General features: G+C 41.3%; 1 protein-coding gene across 25 annotated transcripts in view; it reads left to right on the top strand.

The window, feature by feature from the left end:
* tbc1d5 (TBC1 domain family, member 5) overlaps nt 1–14,595 on the top strand; it is a 524,363-nt gene that overhangs the window by 431,397 nt on the left and 78,371 nt on the right. For 23 of the 25 annotated variants that reach the window (XM_087987287.1, XM_087987275.1, XM_087987279.1 and 20 more), the window contains one exon: nt 3,176–3,241. The exons of the other annotated variants lie outside the window; for them this stretch is intronic. In XM_087987287.1, coding sequence (XP_087843413.1) covers nt 3,176–3,241 — 66 coding nt within the window. The remainder of the gene's footprint in view (nt 1–3,175; nt 3,242–14,595) is intronic. 25 annotated transcript variants of the gene reach the window in all.

The raw sequence follows: 14,595 nt of genomic DNA, 5'->3' as shown, positions 1-14,595 counted from the left end.
CCCCACTTATTTAACCTGTCTAAATCTCCCTGAAGCCTCTTCACATCCTCTTCACCACATTTACTTCCAACTAATTTTGCATCATCATCAAACTTGGAAATATTACACTTGATTCAATCATGCAAATAGTTGACATATATTGTGACTATATGATATAAACCCTGTAGTACCCCACTTGTCACTGCCTTCCACTCCAAAAACAGCCCAATTATTCCTACTGTTTCTTGGTCTGTTAACTCATCCCCAAGCTATTCTGGTATTTTACCACCGATCTCAGCTGCTTTGATTTTACTCAACAGTCTCTTAAAATGAAACTTGATCAAAAGCTTTTCGCAAATACATTTACACTGCATCCACTCATTCTCCCTCATCTGTTGTACTAGTTACTTCTTTATAAAACTCTATAGGTTTGTCCTACATAATTGCCCTCTCCTACCTCCATGTAGACACTCTAAAACACTTCTTTTTGTCTTCTGTTTTCACACCATTTGTAATAGACTCAAGTACTCTCCTGACTACTGATGTTAGACTAAGCAGGCTCTAATGCCCAGTTTTCTCCCTTTCTTCTTTTGTTAATAGTGGGATTACATATGCCATCATTCAGTCTACCTCTCAAGGTCAGGTTCAAGTCACCATAGTCTTACTAGACCATAAGACTCCTCTCTCATGAGAGAGAGAGACAACTCAAGGTGATTTAACCTGGAAGCCACTATACCTCAGGCAAGGGGAGAGGTTGAGGAGAGTCCTCACACTTTTGAGCCCACACTTGAGCATCACACTGTTTGGAAAACCAATCCTTCAGCTAACTGAGCTAAACTGACGCTGTCCAATCTGCTAGTAATGTTTCAGAATCTATATAATTTTGGAAGATGACAATCAGTGCATCCACTGTATCTTTGGCCATTTCATTTCATACTCTCGAATGTAGGTTAAGAGACCTACTAACTTCTCCAGCCTTACTTTTTCTAACTAATACAAATTTCCATCAATTCTTCCTTCCCAAATGATCCTTTCTTCCTTCGCATTTCTGAGAAGATTTTATGTTGTCTGAGAAGACAGAATGAAGGTAGTAGTTTAATTTCTTTACTATTTCCTTGTTCATCATTATCAATTCTCCCTTCTCTGTCAGCGGCTTACATTTGTTTTCACTAGCCTTTTTTCTCTTGCATTTCACTTTTATGTTCCTTGGAAGTTTACTCTCACACTCTTTCTTTCCCCCTCTTGGTCTTCTATGCTGAAATTTAAACTGCTCCCAGTCCAGGGGCTTAAAGTTTGTTTTGCAGCAACTTTCTATGACTTCTCATTGGATCTAATTCCATACTTAATTTCTTTTATTGTCCATGGTTAGGTCACTTTTCCTGTTGTGTTCTTTCGCTAAAGGGAGTACATAACTGCAGTGCATGCAAAACTTCATTCAAGTTACCCAGTTAATTGCAGCCAACTCGCTCTTCATACTTGGATAGTTTCCTTTCTTCAGATTCAGGACACTAGTTCTGAACTACTTCACTTTATATTCCCATGAAGAATTTTATCATGTTGAGACTGCTTTTTTCCAGAGGTTCTCTCTCAACAAGATTAATAATTAACTCCTTCTCATTGCACAAAACCAAGTGTAGGATAGCTGCCCCCAAGTAGTTTTTCAATGTACTGGTCTAAAAATCCACATTGTACACACTCTAGAAATTCATCCAGTTTTATTGTTAACATGGTTTGTCCAGTTTATATATATATATATATATATATATATATAAGTTAACATCACTCATGATTACTGTAGCATCCTTGCTGCACCTTACATTTCCTATTTAATGCTATCACCTACTTCAGCACTATTGTTTGTATCCTTTCGGTAGCTCCCACAAGTGTTTGCTCCCTGTTGCAAGTAGCTCCCTGTTGCATCTTAGCTCCACCCAAGAACTAATCTAATCATCTATTGACAATACCATCCCAAATACCATTGGATGTTCACTTCCCAGCCTTGAGCACCGTGCGGCCATGCCACTTTAATTGCAATCATATTATACCCTATCGTTATGCTATTCATTCACCTATTTTATCACCAGTGCTCCTTGCATTCAGACATAGTACCTTTTAGACCGTCCTTTTTAGTATTTTTACACATTTGTTTGGTACTCCAGCTCAATTTCCTGTTAGCCCTTGATTCCTCTTCTGCTTTCTAATTATCTTTCATTTTCATCTTTATTTCCCTCATTTGTGTTTGTCTGTTGAGATTCCCATTCCTCGGTCATTCTACTTTAACCTCCTCCACTGTCCCAGTGAATGCCTCTCTGAAGAAATTGGTTCTGATGCTGTTGGGGTGCGACCTGTCCAGCTTGTGCATCTTCCTCATTGGTCCTGATGCCTCAAAAGTCTCAATCCCTGCCTCCTGCACCATCCCACCAGCCACACATTCATTTGGTCTGTTCTCCTATTCCTCATCTCACTTGCTCATGATGATGAAAATAATCCTGAAATGACCAACTTCCAAGGCCTACTTTTTTTATATTTCCAATTTATTTCCTTGTTCACAATATTCTGCTGTGGGACCGCATTCGTCTTTTTACCTACGTATTGATACTATGTCATAGTTCACAACCTCTTGCTGTTCTCCTTACAGCCTTCAGAATGACCTGCAGTGACTTAATAGCAACAGGTCAGCTATAATATGATATACTATGCAGACCAAAATAGTGAGGTTTGATCCCTGAACTCTCAAGTTAGATTATCTCAATTTATATAGAATTGGAGGGGAACCATTCTTGGGCTGACTAAGTTTTGATTAGAGTAGCTAATACAGTTCTCATCCCTGATCACACTAGCTTTCCCTTCTAGAAAAGTATACTTGTGTGTGACTCATTTCAAGACTGGACTGGGTTCAAATTTGTTGTCCCTACAGAGAGACACTGTTGAAGCTCACCAAGAATACAAGAAGAAAATCAAAAGCTTGCTAAACTAATATGTTTCATGTTTTTCTCATAGGTAGTTGATATGTTGCTTAGATTTATTTACTTATTGTAGATTATTAGTGTTCTGCACTTTAGCAAAAGCAGCTTCAGATTTTATTCCCTTTGAATTTATTATACAAGAATCAAAGTACATTTTTTTAAAAAGGGCAAAACGTAGTGGCATAAAACAATTAGTCCTGCCTATGCAAATAACTTTTTTTATTTACTAGGACAGGTAGTTACAGGAGATGATGCTAAGGCTTGTATCCATGTCGAGACAATTACTGAGCTCCCAGGTAACATTCACTGTAGTAACTTGCTTTTTTAGTCAGCTGTTGTAGTGGCATTTGCTTGTGCTCGTTGAAGCATTGTTTTGATTTGTTTCCTTGTTGCCTTGATATCATATTCATTTCTAGCTACTGTGATCCATTGTCAGGTTCTCGCCACTATGGGGCAATATCGTTCAAATAATTAATCAATTTCATGAAACTGTCTGCCTTGCTGTGATTGTTTGCATGCTTAACTGACAAATTGAATCTGGAGCATGCATGTTTTCCCTTTTATTGTTATAAGTCTGTATGCAAGAATATCTTCCTTAAAAGAGTGCAGTTACAGCGCTATGTGTGTAGATGAAGAAATGTGAACAAAAGTAAGTAAAATTTTGCCGTAAAGGTGCGGAACGAACGGTTATTTGAAAGTTTTACCATCAGTTTTCTCCATGTGTATGGACATGTGTATCCTTATTACAGCATTTACACAGATATGCTCAAAAGTTACCATTAATTCAAGTTTCACGTGTGCCCATTGTTGATGAAGAGATATTTGTACTGAATGCATTATGACACATTTCATAATTCCAAAAGGGCACATTAAAATGGCTCCAAGTGTACCATTTACATGGAGGAAATAATGTGCTGATTAACATTAGCACAAATCAAGGACCTGACTCTCTCAGGGTGGTGATCGACAGCTGGAAAGTCAGATGAAATCCAGCCTGAATTGGCCCTGGTTTTACAGTCATACATGGTTAATTGGCTCTGATTTTACAGTCACACATAGTTAATTGCCTATGGCTTGTGATTTCTGATCCACTAAGGCAGGATGCCCTGCCTTTAGAATCTACCAGCCACTGAGCTCTGTCACCGCTGCTAGGGGGCTGCTACAGCCATAGAACCATAAGACCGAGAAGCAAAGTAGGCCACTCAGCCCATCAAACTTGCTCCACTATTCAATGAGATCGTGGCTAATCCGATAATCCTCAACTCTTCTTTCCTGCCTTTTTCCTTTAACCTTTGATTCCCTTACAGATTAAAAATCTGTCTCTCCTAACCTTGAATGAACTTAATGACACAGCCTCAACAGTCCTCTGAGGTAAAGAATTCCACAGATTAACTATCCTCGGAGAAGAAATTCCTCCTCATCTCTGTTCTGACCGGACAGTCCCTTGCTCTGACATTGTGTCCCCTGGTGCTGGATTCTCTCACAAGGGAACGTCACCTTTCCACATCCACCCTGTCAAGTCCCCTAAAAATATTGTTGATTTCAATAATGTCACCTCTAATTCTTCTAAATTCAAGTGAGTACAGCCCAACTTGCTCATCCACTTGCCAAAAAGCAACCCCTCTGTAATTGCTATCAGCCAAGTGAAATTTCTCTGGACTTACAATTCCACTATATCTTGCCTAGATAAGGAGCCCAAAACTGTTCACAGTATTCTAGTTGTAGAGTCATAGAAACCTGGAACATGAGACAGTTCTTTTGGCCCAAACTAGTCCATGTCAACCAATATGTTCACCCACGCTAAGCCCATTTCCCTGCACTTGGCCCATATCCTTCTAAACCTTTCCGATCTATGTATTTGTCCAAATGCCTTTTAAATGTTGTTGATCGGCCTGCCTCAACCACTTCCGCTGGCAGCTCATTCCTTATGCATACCACCCTCTGTGTAAAAAAAAAAAGTTGCCCCTCAGGTTCCCTTTTATTCTTTTCCCTCTCACCTTAAACTGGTGCCCTCTAGTCCTTGAAAAAGACTGAGTGCGTTCACCCTATGTATGCCTCTCATGATCTTATACACCTCTATTAGGAGCCCCTCAGTCTCCTACATTCTAAAGAAAATCGTCCGAGCTTGTCCAACCTCTCCGTATAACTCAAGCCATGGAGTCCAGGCAACATCCTTGTAAATTTCTTCTGCACTCTTTCCAGTTTACTAACACCCTTCCTATAACAAGCTGACCAAAACTGAACAAAATACTCCAAGTGCGGCCTCACTAACGTCCTGTCTAACTGCAACGTATCTTGTCAACTTCTATACTCAATGCCCTGACTGATGAAGGCCGTATGCCAAAAGCTGCCTTCACTGCCCTGTCTACTTGTGATTCCACTTTCAGAGAACTGTGAACCTGAACTCCAAGATCCCTCTTTTCCACTACACTCCTTAAGGCCCTACCATTCACCATGAAACTCCTACTTTGATTTGACTTTCCAAAATCCAAGACTTCACACTTATCTATATGTAGTAGTCTAACTAGTGCCTTGTATAGTTTTAGCAAAGCCTACCTACTTTTATATTATATTTCCTTTGAAATATAAGCCAATGTTAAATTTGCCTTCCCAATACCCTCTGAACTTAGATGCTAGTTCTTTGCAATTCATGAGTGAGGACTGCCCAGTCTATCTGTTTTATAACTTTCTGCGATCTTTCTCCATTTAATTAATACGGTGGGCGGCACGGTGGTACAGTGGTTAGCACTGCTGCCTCACAGCGCCAGAGACCTGGGTTCAATTCCCGACTCAGGCGACTGACTGTGTGGAGTTTGCACATTCTCCCCGTGTCGGCGTGGGTTTCCTCCGGGTGCTCTGGTTTCCTCCCACAGTCCAAAGATGTGCAGGTCAGGTGAATTTAGCTAAATTGCCCGTAGTGTTAGGTAAAGGGGTGATTGTAGGGGAATGGGTGGATTACGCTTCGGCGGGTTGGTGTGGACTTGTTGGGCCGAAGGGCCTGTTTCCACACTGTAAGTAATCTAATCTAATCACTTAACACCTCTATTGTGACTGCAAAATGCAATCATGTCTCTGTATGGCGATAAGATCATACCTGTTAACTTGTATTTGTGCTATTAATTTATTTATTTTGTTCCAAACACTACACATATTATAGTAAAGAGCCATTAATTTTGCAAACAGGTAGGAGCAAATTATTGCAGAGGCTGGAATCACTGTGGGTCAGACAGCAAGCTAATATTAGGAGTCTAGATGACTCTTTATCAGAGCTGACGTGAAGCCATTAATTTTGTCTGTTTATATCTTTTTGCCTTTTTGTTAAGTTCTTTTTCTTGAGATTCTTACACACTTGATGTAACTGCAACACGCCAACTTCTATGAACAACCAAAATTTTATGAAACAAGTACAAGCTTTCTGAAGGAACCCTTAAGACACTTCGCAGGGCTGGTGGAGCCATGTCAAAGATTTCCTTGAACAAATGAAACAATCCTTCCTTTGTATGGTACAAGAGTTTCACATTACAGTCAGTAACGCCCATAAGATGACCCCCAGCCATTCCAGCACAGTCACATACCACTCAACACAATGTAGAGATCACATCATTTCCAGAAACAATGTAATGTAAATCATCCCTTAATGGCTAGATCTGTTGTGAATCATTTTTTTAACTGCAGGGAGTAGTCAGAACTTTAATTGCAATGTTCTTATTGATTCTGAATAGGGGACGATAATGTAATTCCTTTACTCGGAATAACTAGGAAATGACCATGCAAATGGTTCTTAATGGCAAGAGATGGGAATGTAAGTTCCTTACGTTCTACCTGTAATGCATACCACCCTACCCTTGGGATATCCAATTTCTTGCAAGCAGCAGAACAAATTAACCCTTTAGAATCTCATTTTGACCCTGTTCACTATTGCTTTTTTTCTTTGTTTGTATATTCTGTTCCACTCTCCAAAAAGTTTCCGTGTAATGCCATATCATCTTCCTTTGTAAGCCAGTATTTACACACACACAGATATACAGTTAGTTTATGGATATCGCCACAGTCCTGGTTATTTGATTTGCTAGGTCACTGCTCCCAGCATAGTTCAAGTGAAGCCCATCCCATTAGAACAGCTCCCTTCTACCCCAGTACTAGTGCCAGTTCCCCACGAACGGAACCCCATTCTGCCCACACCAATCTTTAAGTCACATATTTAACTCCTTGATATTATTTATCTGATGCCAGTTTCCCTATGACTCAAGGAGCAATCCTGCGAATATTGCCTTGGAGCTTCTGCATTTTAACCTAGCACCGTGGGCGGCACAGTGGTTAGCACTGCTGCCTCACAGCGCCAGAGACCCGGGTTCAATTCCCGCCTCAGGCGACTCTCTGTGTGGAGTTTGCACGTTCTCCCTGTGTCTGCGTGGGTTTCCTCCAGGTGCTCCGGTTTCCTCCCACAATCCAAAAATGTGCAGGTTAGGTGAATTGGCCAAGTTAAATTGCCCGTAGTGTTAGATGAAGGGGTAAATGTAGGGGAATGGGTCTGGGTGGGTTGCGCTTCAGAGGGTCGGTGTGGACTTGTTGGGCCGAAGGGCCTGTTTCCACACTGTAAGTAATCTAATCTAATCTAACTATTCAAAACCTTTCAGCCAAATCTCCTTTCTAGCCCTGCCAATTTCATTGGTGCCAATGTGTATTGCAACTACAGGATCCCTTCCCTTCTCCCCTCCAAGTTCTTCTCCAGTCGGGAGGGCATGTCCTTAACCCCAGCATCAAACAGGCAGCTTTCAGGATTCCTGCTCACAGCTGCAGAAAGTGATATCTATCACCCTAATAATACGGTCCCCTACCATAACTACATTCCTATTTCCTCACTCTACTTGAATGGTCCCTCTTCTCTCCCTTTCCTCTCATTCTAGAGAGTATACTTCTTGCATAAACCTTGATTAAAGCATCTCCATCTCCCTTTGCACTGAACTCAGCCACAATGAAATAAACATCAGATGGAGGTGAGTGTGGATGGGGCTCACTGGAGCTGTCAGGTTGGCCCCAGCAGGATGATGGAGTGCCCAAAATGAGGGCAGGAGGGAGGATGCTAGGTTTTCTTGGGTAATTTCATTTTCAGTTACTCGGATGCGGGCATCACTAGCTTGACCAGCATTTATTGCTAATCCTTAACTGCCCTCCTGAAGGTGTTATAGAGTCATATAGCACAGAAACAGGCTCTTTGGTCCAATGCAACTATGCCGACCAGGTTTCCTAAACTGACCTCGTCCTATTTCCCTGCATTTGGCCCATATGCTTCTAAACCTTCCCTAACCATGTACCTGTCCAAATGTTGTTTAAATGTTGTAATTGTACTCACCTTCACCACTTACACTGGCAGCTCATTGAATATACAGTACGCAGCACCCTCTGCACAAAACTATGCGGAATCTCAGTTGGGTATGGGCTCTTAATTAGTCCAACTCATCTTTACATAATAATATAAAATAAAGCATGTTTCTCAACATTAATGAGTCAACTTATTTGACTTAAACAAAATAATCTTCTAGAAGAAAGTGAGGACTGCAGATGCTGGAGAGTCAGTCGAAAAATATGACGACGGAAAATCATAGGGAGTCAGGCAGCATCCAAGGAGCAGGAGAGCTGACATTTTGGGCAAAAACACTTCACCAGGCCGTTCCTTAATCAGGATGTGGGAAAGAAGTTAAATCAGGAAATACAAAAGGCATGTAAGAAAGACATGAAGGTAAAGGGGCCAGTAACCATAATGAGAGAATCGATCTTGTAGTTTAAGGGGGAGAAGCTTGTTGAGATGTTGTTATATTACAACTGAGTAAAAGTAACCCCTAAGACCTGAGGAAGGAGCTGGCCAGAGCTGATTGGATGAGAAGTCAAGCAGAGAAATCGGTGGAGCAGCAATGGCAGGAGTTTCTGGGAATAATTCAGGAGGCACAGCAGAAATTCACCCCAAAGAAACAAAAGCATACTAAGGACAGCATTCAAGTAAAAGAAAAAGCATAACATGTGGTGAAGATTAGTGGGAAGTTAGAGGATTGGGAAGCCTTTAAAAACCAGCAGAAAATAATTGAAATAATAAGCAAGGATAGGATGAAATATGAGAGTAAGCTAGCTATATAAGAAGATTGCAAGAGTTTTCTTTGGTGTTATATGAAAGAAACGAGAGACACAAAAGTGGACATTGGACTGCTAGAAACTTTGGCTAGAGAAGTAGTCATGAGGCACAAAGAAATGGTGAAGGAACGCGATAGATATTTTGCATCAGTTTTCACAGTGGTAGATACCAGCAGCATACCAAAACTTCAAGAGAGTCAGGGGCAGCAATGAATGCAGTGGCCAGCATTAAGGAGAAGATGCTGGAGAAGCTAAAAGGTCTGAAAGTGGATATATCACCTGGACCAGATGGACTGCACCCCAGAGTTCTGAAGGAGATAGCTGACAAGATTATGGAGATATTGGTAGTGATCTTTCAGAAATCATTGGAGTCAGGGTGGGGTCTCAGGAAGGATTGGAAAATGACTAATGCTATCCACTGTTTAAGAAGGAAGGGAGGCAGAAGCCAGGAAATTAACCTAACCTCAGTCATTGGTAATGATGAGATTACAGAGTACCTGGAAGTACTTAGTAAAATAGAACTGATTCAGCACGGCTTTGGGAGTTCATGCCTGACAGCTATGTTATAATTCTTCAAGGAGGCAAGTGTGCAAGTTAGACAAGACAAAAGAGAGCCAGTGGACATGATCCGTTTGGATTTCTAGAAGGCCTTTAACAAGGAGTCACACAGGAGGCTGCTAAACAAGTTAAGAGGGCAAGGTACTGGCATGGATAAAGAATTAGCTGACTGGCAGAAGACAGTGAGTGAGGATAAAGGGATCTTTCTCAGGATTAGTGGAGTTCCACAGGGGTCAGTGTTGGGACCACAACTGTTCACATTAAAAATTAACGATCTCAATGAAGGAATTGCGGGCACAGTTGCTAATTTTGCAGATAACAGAAAGATTAGTTGGGGAACAGGCAGTGTTGAGGAAATGGGGAGGCTGCAGAAGGATTGGTACAGGCTAGGAGAGTGGGCAAAAAAGTGGCAGATGGAAAACATTGTGGGAAAGTGTGATGTTATGCACTTTGATAAGAAGAATAAAGGTTTACACAATTTTCTAAATATGAAAGGTTTTGGAAATCTGAAGCACAGAAGGACGTGGGAGTGATAGTTTAGGATTCTCATAAGTTAACATGCAGGTCCAGGCAGCAGATATGAAGACAAATGCACTGTTAGCTTTCTTTCCAGGACTGCTAGAATACAAGAGCTTGGCTGTGCTGATGAGACTGTATAAGGCTCTAGTCAGACCGCATTTGGAATATTATTAGCAGTTTTGGGTCCTGTATCTAAAGAAGAATGTCCAAGCATTGGAGGTGTTCCAAAGGAAGTTTTTGAGAGTGATCCAGGGGATGAAGGGCTTGACATATGAGGAGCAGATGAGAACTCTGGGTCTGTTTGGAGTTTAGAAGAATGAGGGGGGATCTCATTGAAATTTGCACAATACTGAGAGGCTGGTTAGGGTGGACATGGACAAGATATTTCCAATAGTAGGAGAGATCACCACCCGAGGGCACAGGCTCAGGGTGAAGGAACAACCCTTCAAAACCAAGATGAGAAGAACTTTCTTCAGCCAGAGAGTGTGAACTTGTCGAACTCGTTGCCACAGAAGGCTGTGAAGGCCAAATGATTGAGTATATTGAAGACAGAGAAATAGGTTCTTGATTGGTGAGAGGATCAAGAGTTACAGGGAGAAAAGAGGAGATTGGGTTTGAGAAACATATCAGCCATGATGGATCAGTGGAGCAGACTCACTGGGCCAAATGGCCTAATTCAGCTCGTATTTGGTCAGTGCTGATATAAAGCAATAGTTATGTTCTCGTTTGATCTCGTGTTATAAGAAAATTACACAATAGCTGCGCCTTTTAAACTAATGGGGCTGGAATTGCTTTATAACCAATACAAGTAAGGAAAGTTCACATTTTACAAATAACTCAATCGCATTAAAGCCAATTTGGGTTGAAGCAACATGCTTTATAGCAGAACCGACTGTATCTTATGGTCTTTTTCTCTGTAAATATGCCCATTGATCCCACAATGTAATCCCCTTACTGAGGCCAAGAATAGGTACAATATGCTTTGGTCTTGGAAACCTTCAGGGAAGATTCCTTCTTACATTCTTGGATCAGTTTCTCAATCACTTCAAATTCTTTTGCAGCATAGTTACTTGACAAGAATTTTTAGCTTAAAGTTTATTTTGTCACTAAACACAGAAGTCAGTTTGCACACAGCCAAGTTACACTGTTGTAAATGAAATGATGACAAGTTAATCAATACAAGGTTGCACATTATTTTGTATTATTGCAAACAAAATTGTATGTCCTTTAAAGTCAGAGATATATACAGCACAGAAACCAGCCCTTCGGTCCAACGTGTCCGTGCTGACCAGATATCCTATATAAATCTAGCCCTATTTGCCAGCATTTGGCCCGTATACTCTGAACCCTTCCTGTTCATATACCCATCCAGGGTCTTTTAAATGTTGTAATTGTACCAACCTCCACCACTTCCTTTGGCAGCTCATTCATTCACGCACCACCCTCTGCGTGAAAAAGTCCCTTAGGTTCCTTTTATATATTTTCCCTCTCACCTTAAACCTATGCCCTCTAGTTTTGGATGCTCCGACCCCAGGGAAAAGACCTTGCCTATTTACCCTATCCATGCCCTTAATGATTTTATACACTTCTATAGGGTTACTGACACTCCTAAAGCTCAAATCCTCCAACCCTGGCAACATCTTCATAAATCGTTTCTAAACTCTTTCAAATTTCACAACATCCTTCTATAGGAGGGAGACCTATATCTAATCCTGCATGCAGAATTAAAAAGTGGCCAAACCAATGAATTGTACAGCCGTAACATGACCTCCCTACTCCTATTCTCAATGCATTGACCAATAAAGGCAAACATATCAACACTGCCTTCACTATCCTATCTAACCACAACTCCACTTTCACAACCACTGCTTAAGAAAGGTGGTATGGAAAATCCATGGAACTATAGACCAGTGAACCTGACATCGGTGGTGGGCAAGTTGTTGGAGGGAATCCTGAGGCACATGTATTTAGAAAGGCAAAGGTTGATTAGGGAAAGTCAACATGGCTTAGTGAGAAAAAGATTTCCCATGCACAAACTTGATTTGAGTTTTTTGAAGAAGTAACCAAGAGAATTGATAAGGGCAGAGCGGTGAACATGATCTACATGGACTTCAGTAAGGCATTTGACAAGGTTTCTCATGGTAGACTGGTTAACAAGGTTGGATCACATGGAATACAGGGAGAACCGGCTATTTGGATACAGAACTGGCCTGAGGATAAAAGACAGAGGGTGGTGGTGGAGGGTTGCTTTTCAGACTGGAGGCCTGTGACCAGTGGAGTGCTATAATGATCGATGCTGGTTCTACTGCTTTTTGCTATTTATATCAATAATTTGGATGTGAACATAGGAGATATAGTTAGTAAGTTAAAGGTTACAAAGTTCATGGGGCCAAATTGGATATCTCCGATAAAAGGTAGTTTAGTGAAAGGGAAGTCATATTTGACCAAACTATTGAAGTTATTTGAGGAGATTAGATTACATTACATTTCATTACAGTGTGGAAACAGGCCCTTCGGCCCAACAAGTCCACACCGACCCACCAAAGCGCAACCCACCTACATTTACCCCTTACCTAACACTACAGGCAATTTAGTATGGCCAATTCACCTGACCTGCACAGCTTTGGACTGTGGGAGGAAACCGGAGCACCTGGAGGAAACCCACGCAGACACAGGGAGAACATGCAAACTCCACACAGTCAGTCGCCTGAGGTGGGAAATGAACCCGGGTCTCTGGCGCTGTGAGGCAGCAGTGCTAACCACTGTGCCACCGTGCCGCCCACAAGATAACTCATGCTTGGGCAAAAGGAAACGAAAGATAGGGGATAAAGCAGGATCAGAGGACTGAGCTGGATGGTCAAAGATGATCACATTGAATGCCGCCATAGGCTCAAAGGACCAAATGGCCTACTCCTCCTATTTTCTATGATTCTATGTGGATAAAGGGAAGCCGGTATTGTACTTAAATTTCCAGAAGGCATTTAATAAAGTGTCCATATCAAGGTTATTACAGAAAATAAATCTCATTGTTTAGGGGGTAGCATGTTGACAATAGTAGAAGATTGGCTGGCTAACAGAGGATGGTCATTCAGGTTGGAAGATATACAGAATGATGTAACAGCAGGATCAGTATTGGAACTTCAACTGTTTGCAATTTATGTACATACCTTCTGCCCTTTCATCTAAGGTATTATTTGCTAATGACACAAAGGTAGGTAAGAAAGTAAATTATGAAAACCAGTTAAGGTCAAAATTGTAATTTTAGTGAGTGGGAAAAACTGTGACAAATGGAGTGTAATGTGGGAAAATGTGAAATTGTCCTTTTTGGCAGGAAGAATAAAGAAATAGCACATTTGCAATTTTTCACCATTCAGCAAAGCTCTGAGGTGCAGAGGAATTCAGGCGTAAATGAGAGAAGGTTAGTATAAGTACAGCAAGTAATTACGAAAGCTTAAAAAAAGTTCTTACTTAACTGAGGGGAATTGAATGCAAAAACAGGGAACAAATGCTTCAGTTTTACAGGGCATCAGAGAGACTGAATCTGGAGTGCTCAGTATTTAGGCAGGATGTAAATGCATTGAAAGCAGCTCAGAGAAGAGTGACCAGTCTAATACCGGAAATGAGTAGGTTGTCTTATAGGAAAAATTGGAGAGGCTAGGCTTACTCTGCTGGGATTTAGAAGAGTAAAAGGCAAGTTGAATGAAACATATTAAGGTCCTGAGGAACAAAATCAGAAAATGCTGGAAAAGTTCAGCAGGTCAGGCAGCATCTGTGGGGAGAAATCAGAGTTAAAGTTTCAGATTGAGTGACTCTTCTTCAGAGCGATGATAGCTCAGAAAATGTCAGTTTGCAAAAGGTGGGGTGGTGAGAGGGGGTAAAGAGTAAACAATGGGTAAGGACTAGAGCCCAAAGAGAGTGGACAGACAAAGGAGTGGATAACGATCTGGCTAGGAGAGTGAATAGCTATTAATGGTGACTGTTAGTGGTTAACTGTGGCTGACATAGCAAACTATGTGATAACAAACCCTGACGTATGGGGGTTGGAGTATATACATGGGAGAGTTCAAGCCCTAAAGGTATTGAACTTGATATTGAGTCCAGAAGACTGCAGGTTCCCAAGGTGCTGAGTTTTGCTGGAGTACTGCAGCAACCTGAGACAGAGATGTTAGCCAGACAATAGGATGGTGTATTAAAGGGCAGAGGGAGGTCCTGACGAGTCTTTGCAAGATAGATGTGAAGAAGATGTTTTCTCTTACAATCTAGAACTAGGGAGTCACTGTTTAAAAATAACAAGTTGCCCATTTAAAACCAGAGATGAGGCAAATAATTTTTTTCTTACAGATTTAATATAAGAAATAGGAATAGGAATAGGCCACTTGGCCCCTCGAGCCTGTTCTGCCATTCAACGGGATCATGGCTGACCCAATGGCATTCTTCACATCCACTT

Source organism: Chiloscyllium plagiosum, unplaced genomic scaffold, assembly GCF_037043375.1.
Source record: "Chiloscyllium plagiosum isolate Xiang-an unplaced genomic scaffold, Cpla_swu_hap1 HiC_scaffold_5, whole genome shotgun sequence".
NCBI lineage: Eukaryota > Metazoa > Chordata > Chondrichthyes > Orectolobiformes > Hemiscylliidae > Chiloscyllium > Chiloscyllium plagiosum.
Note: the sequence above shows the minus strand (reverse complement) of the source record. Positions and strands in the feature narration are given on the sequence as shown.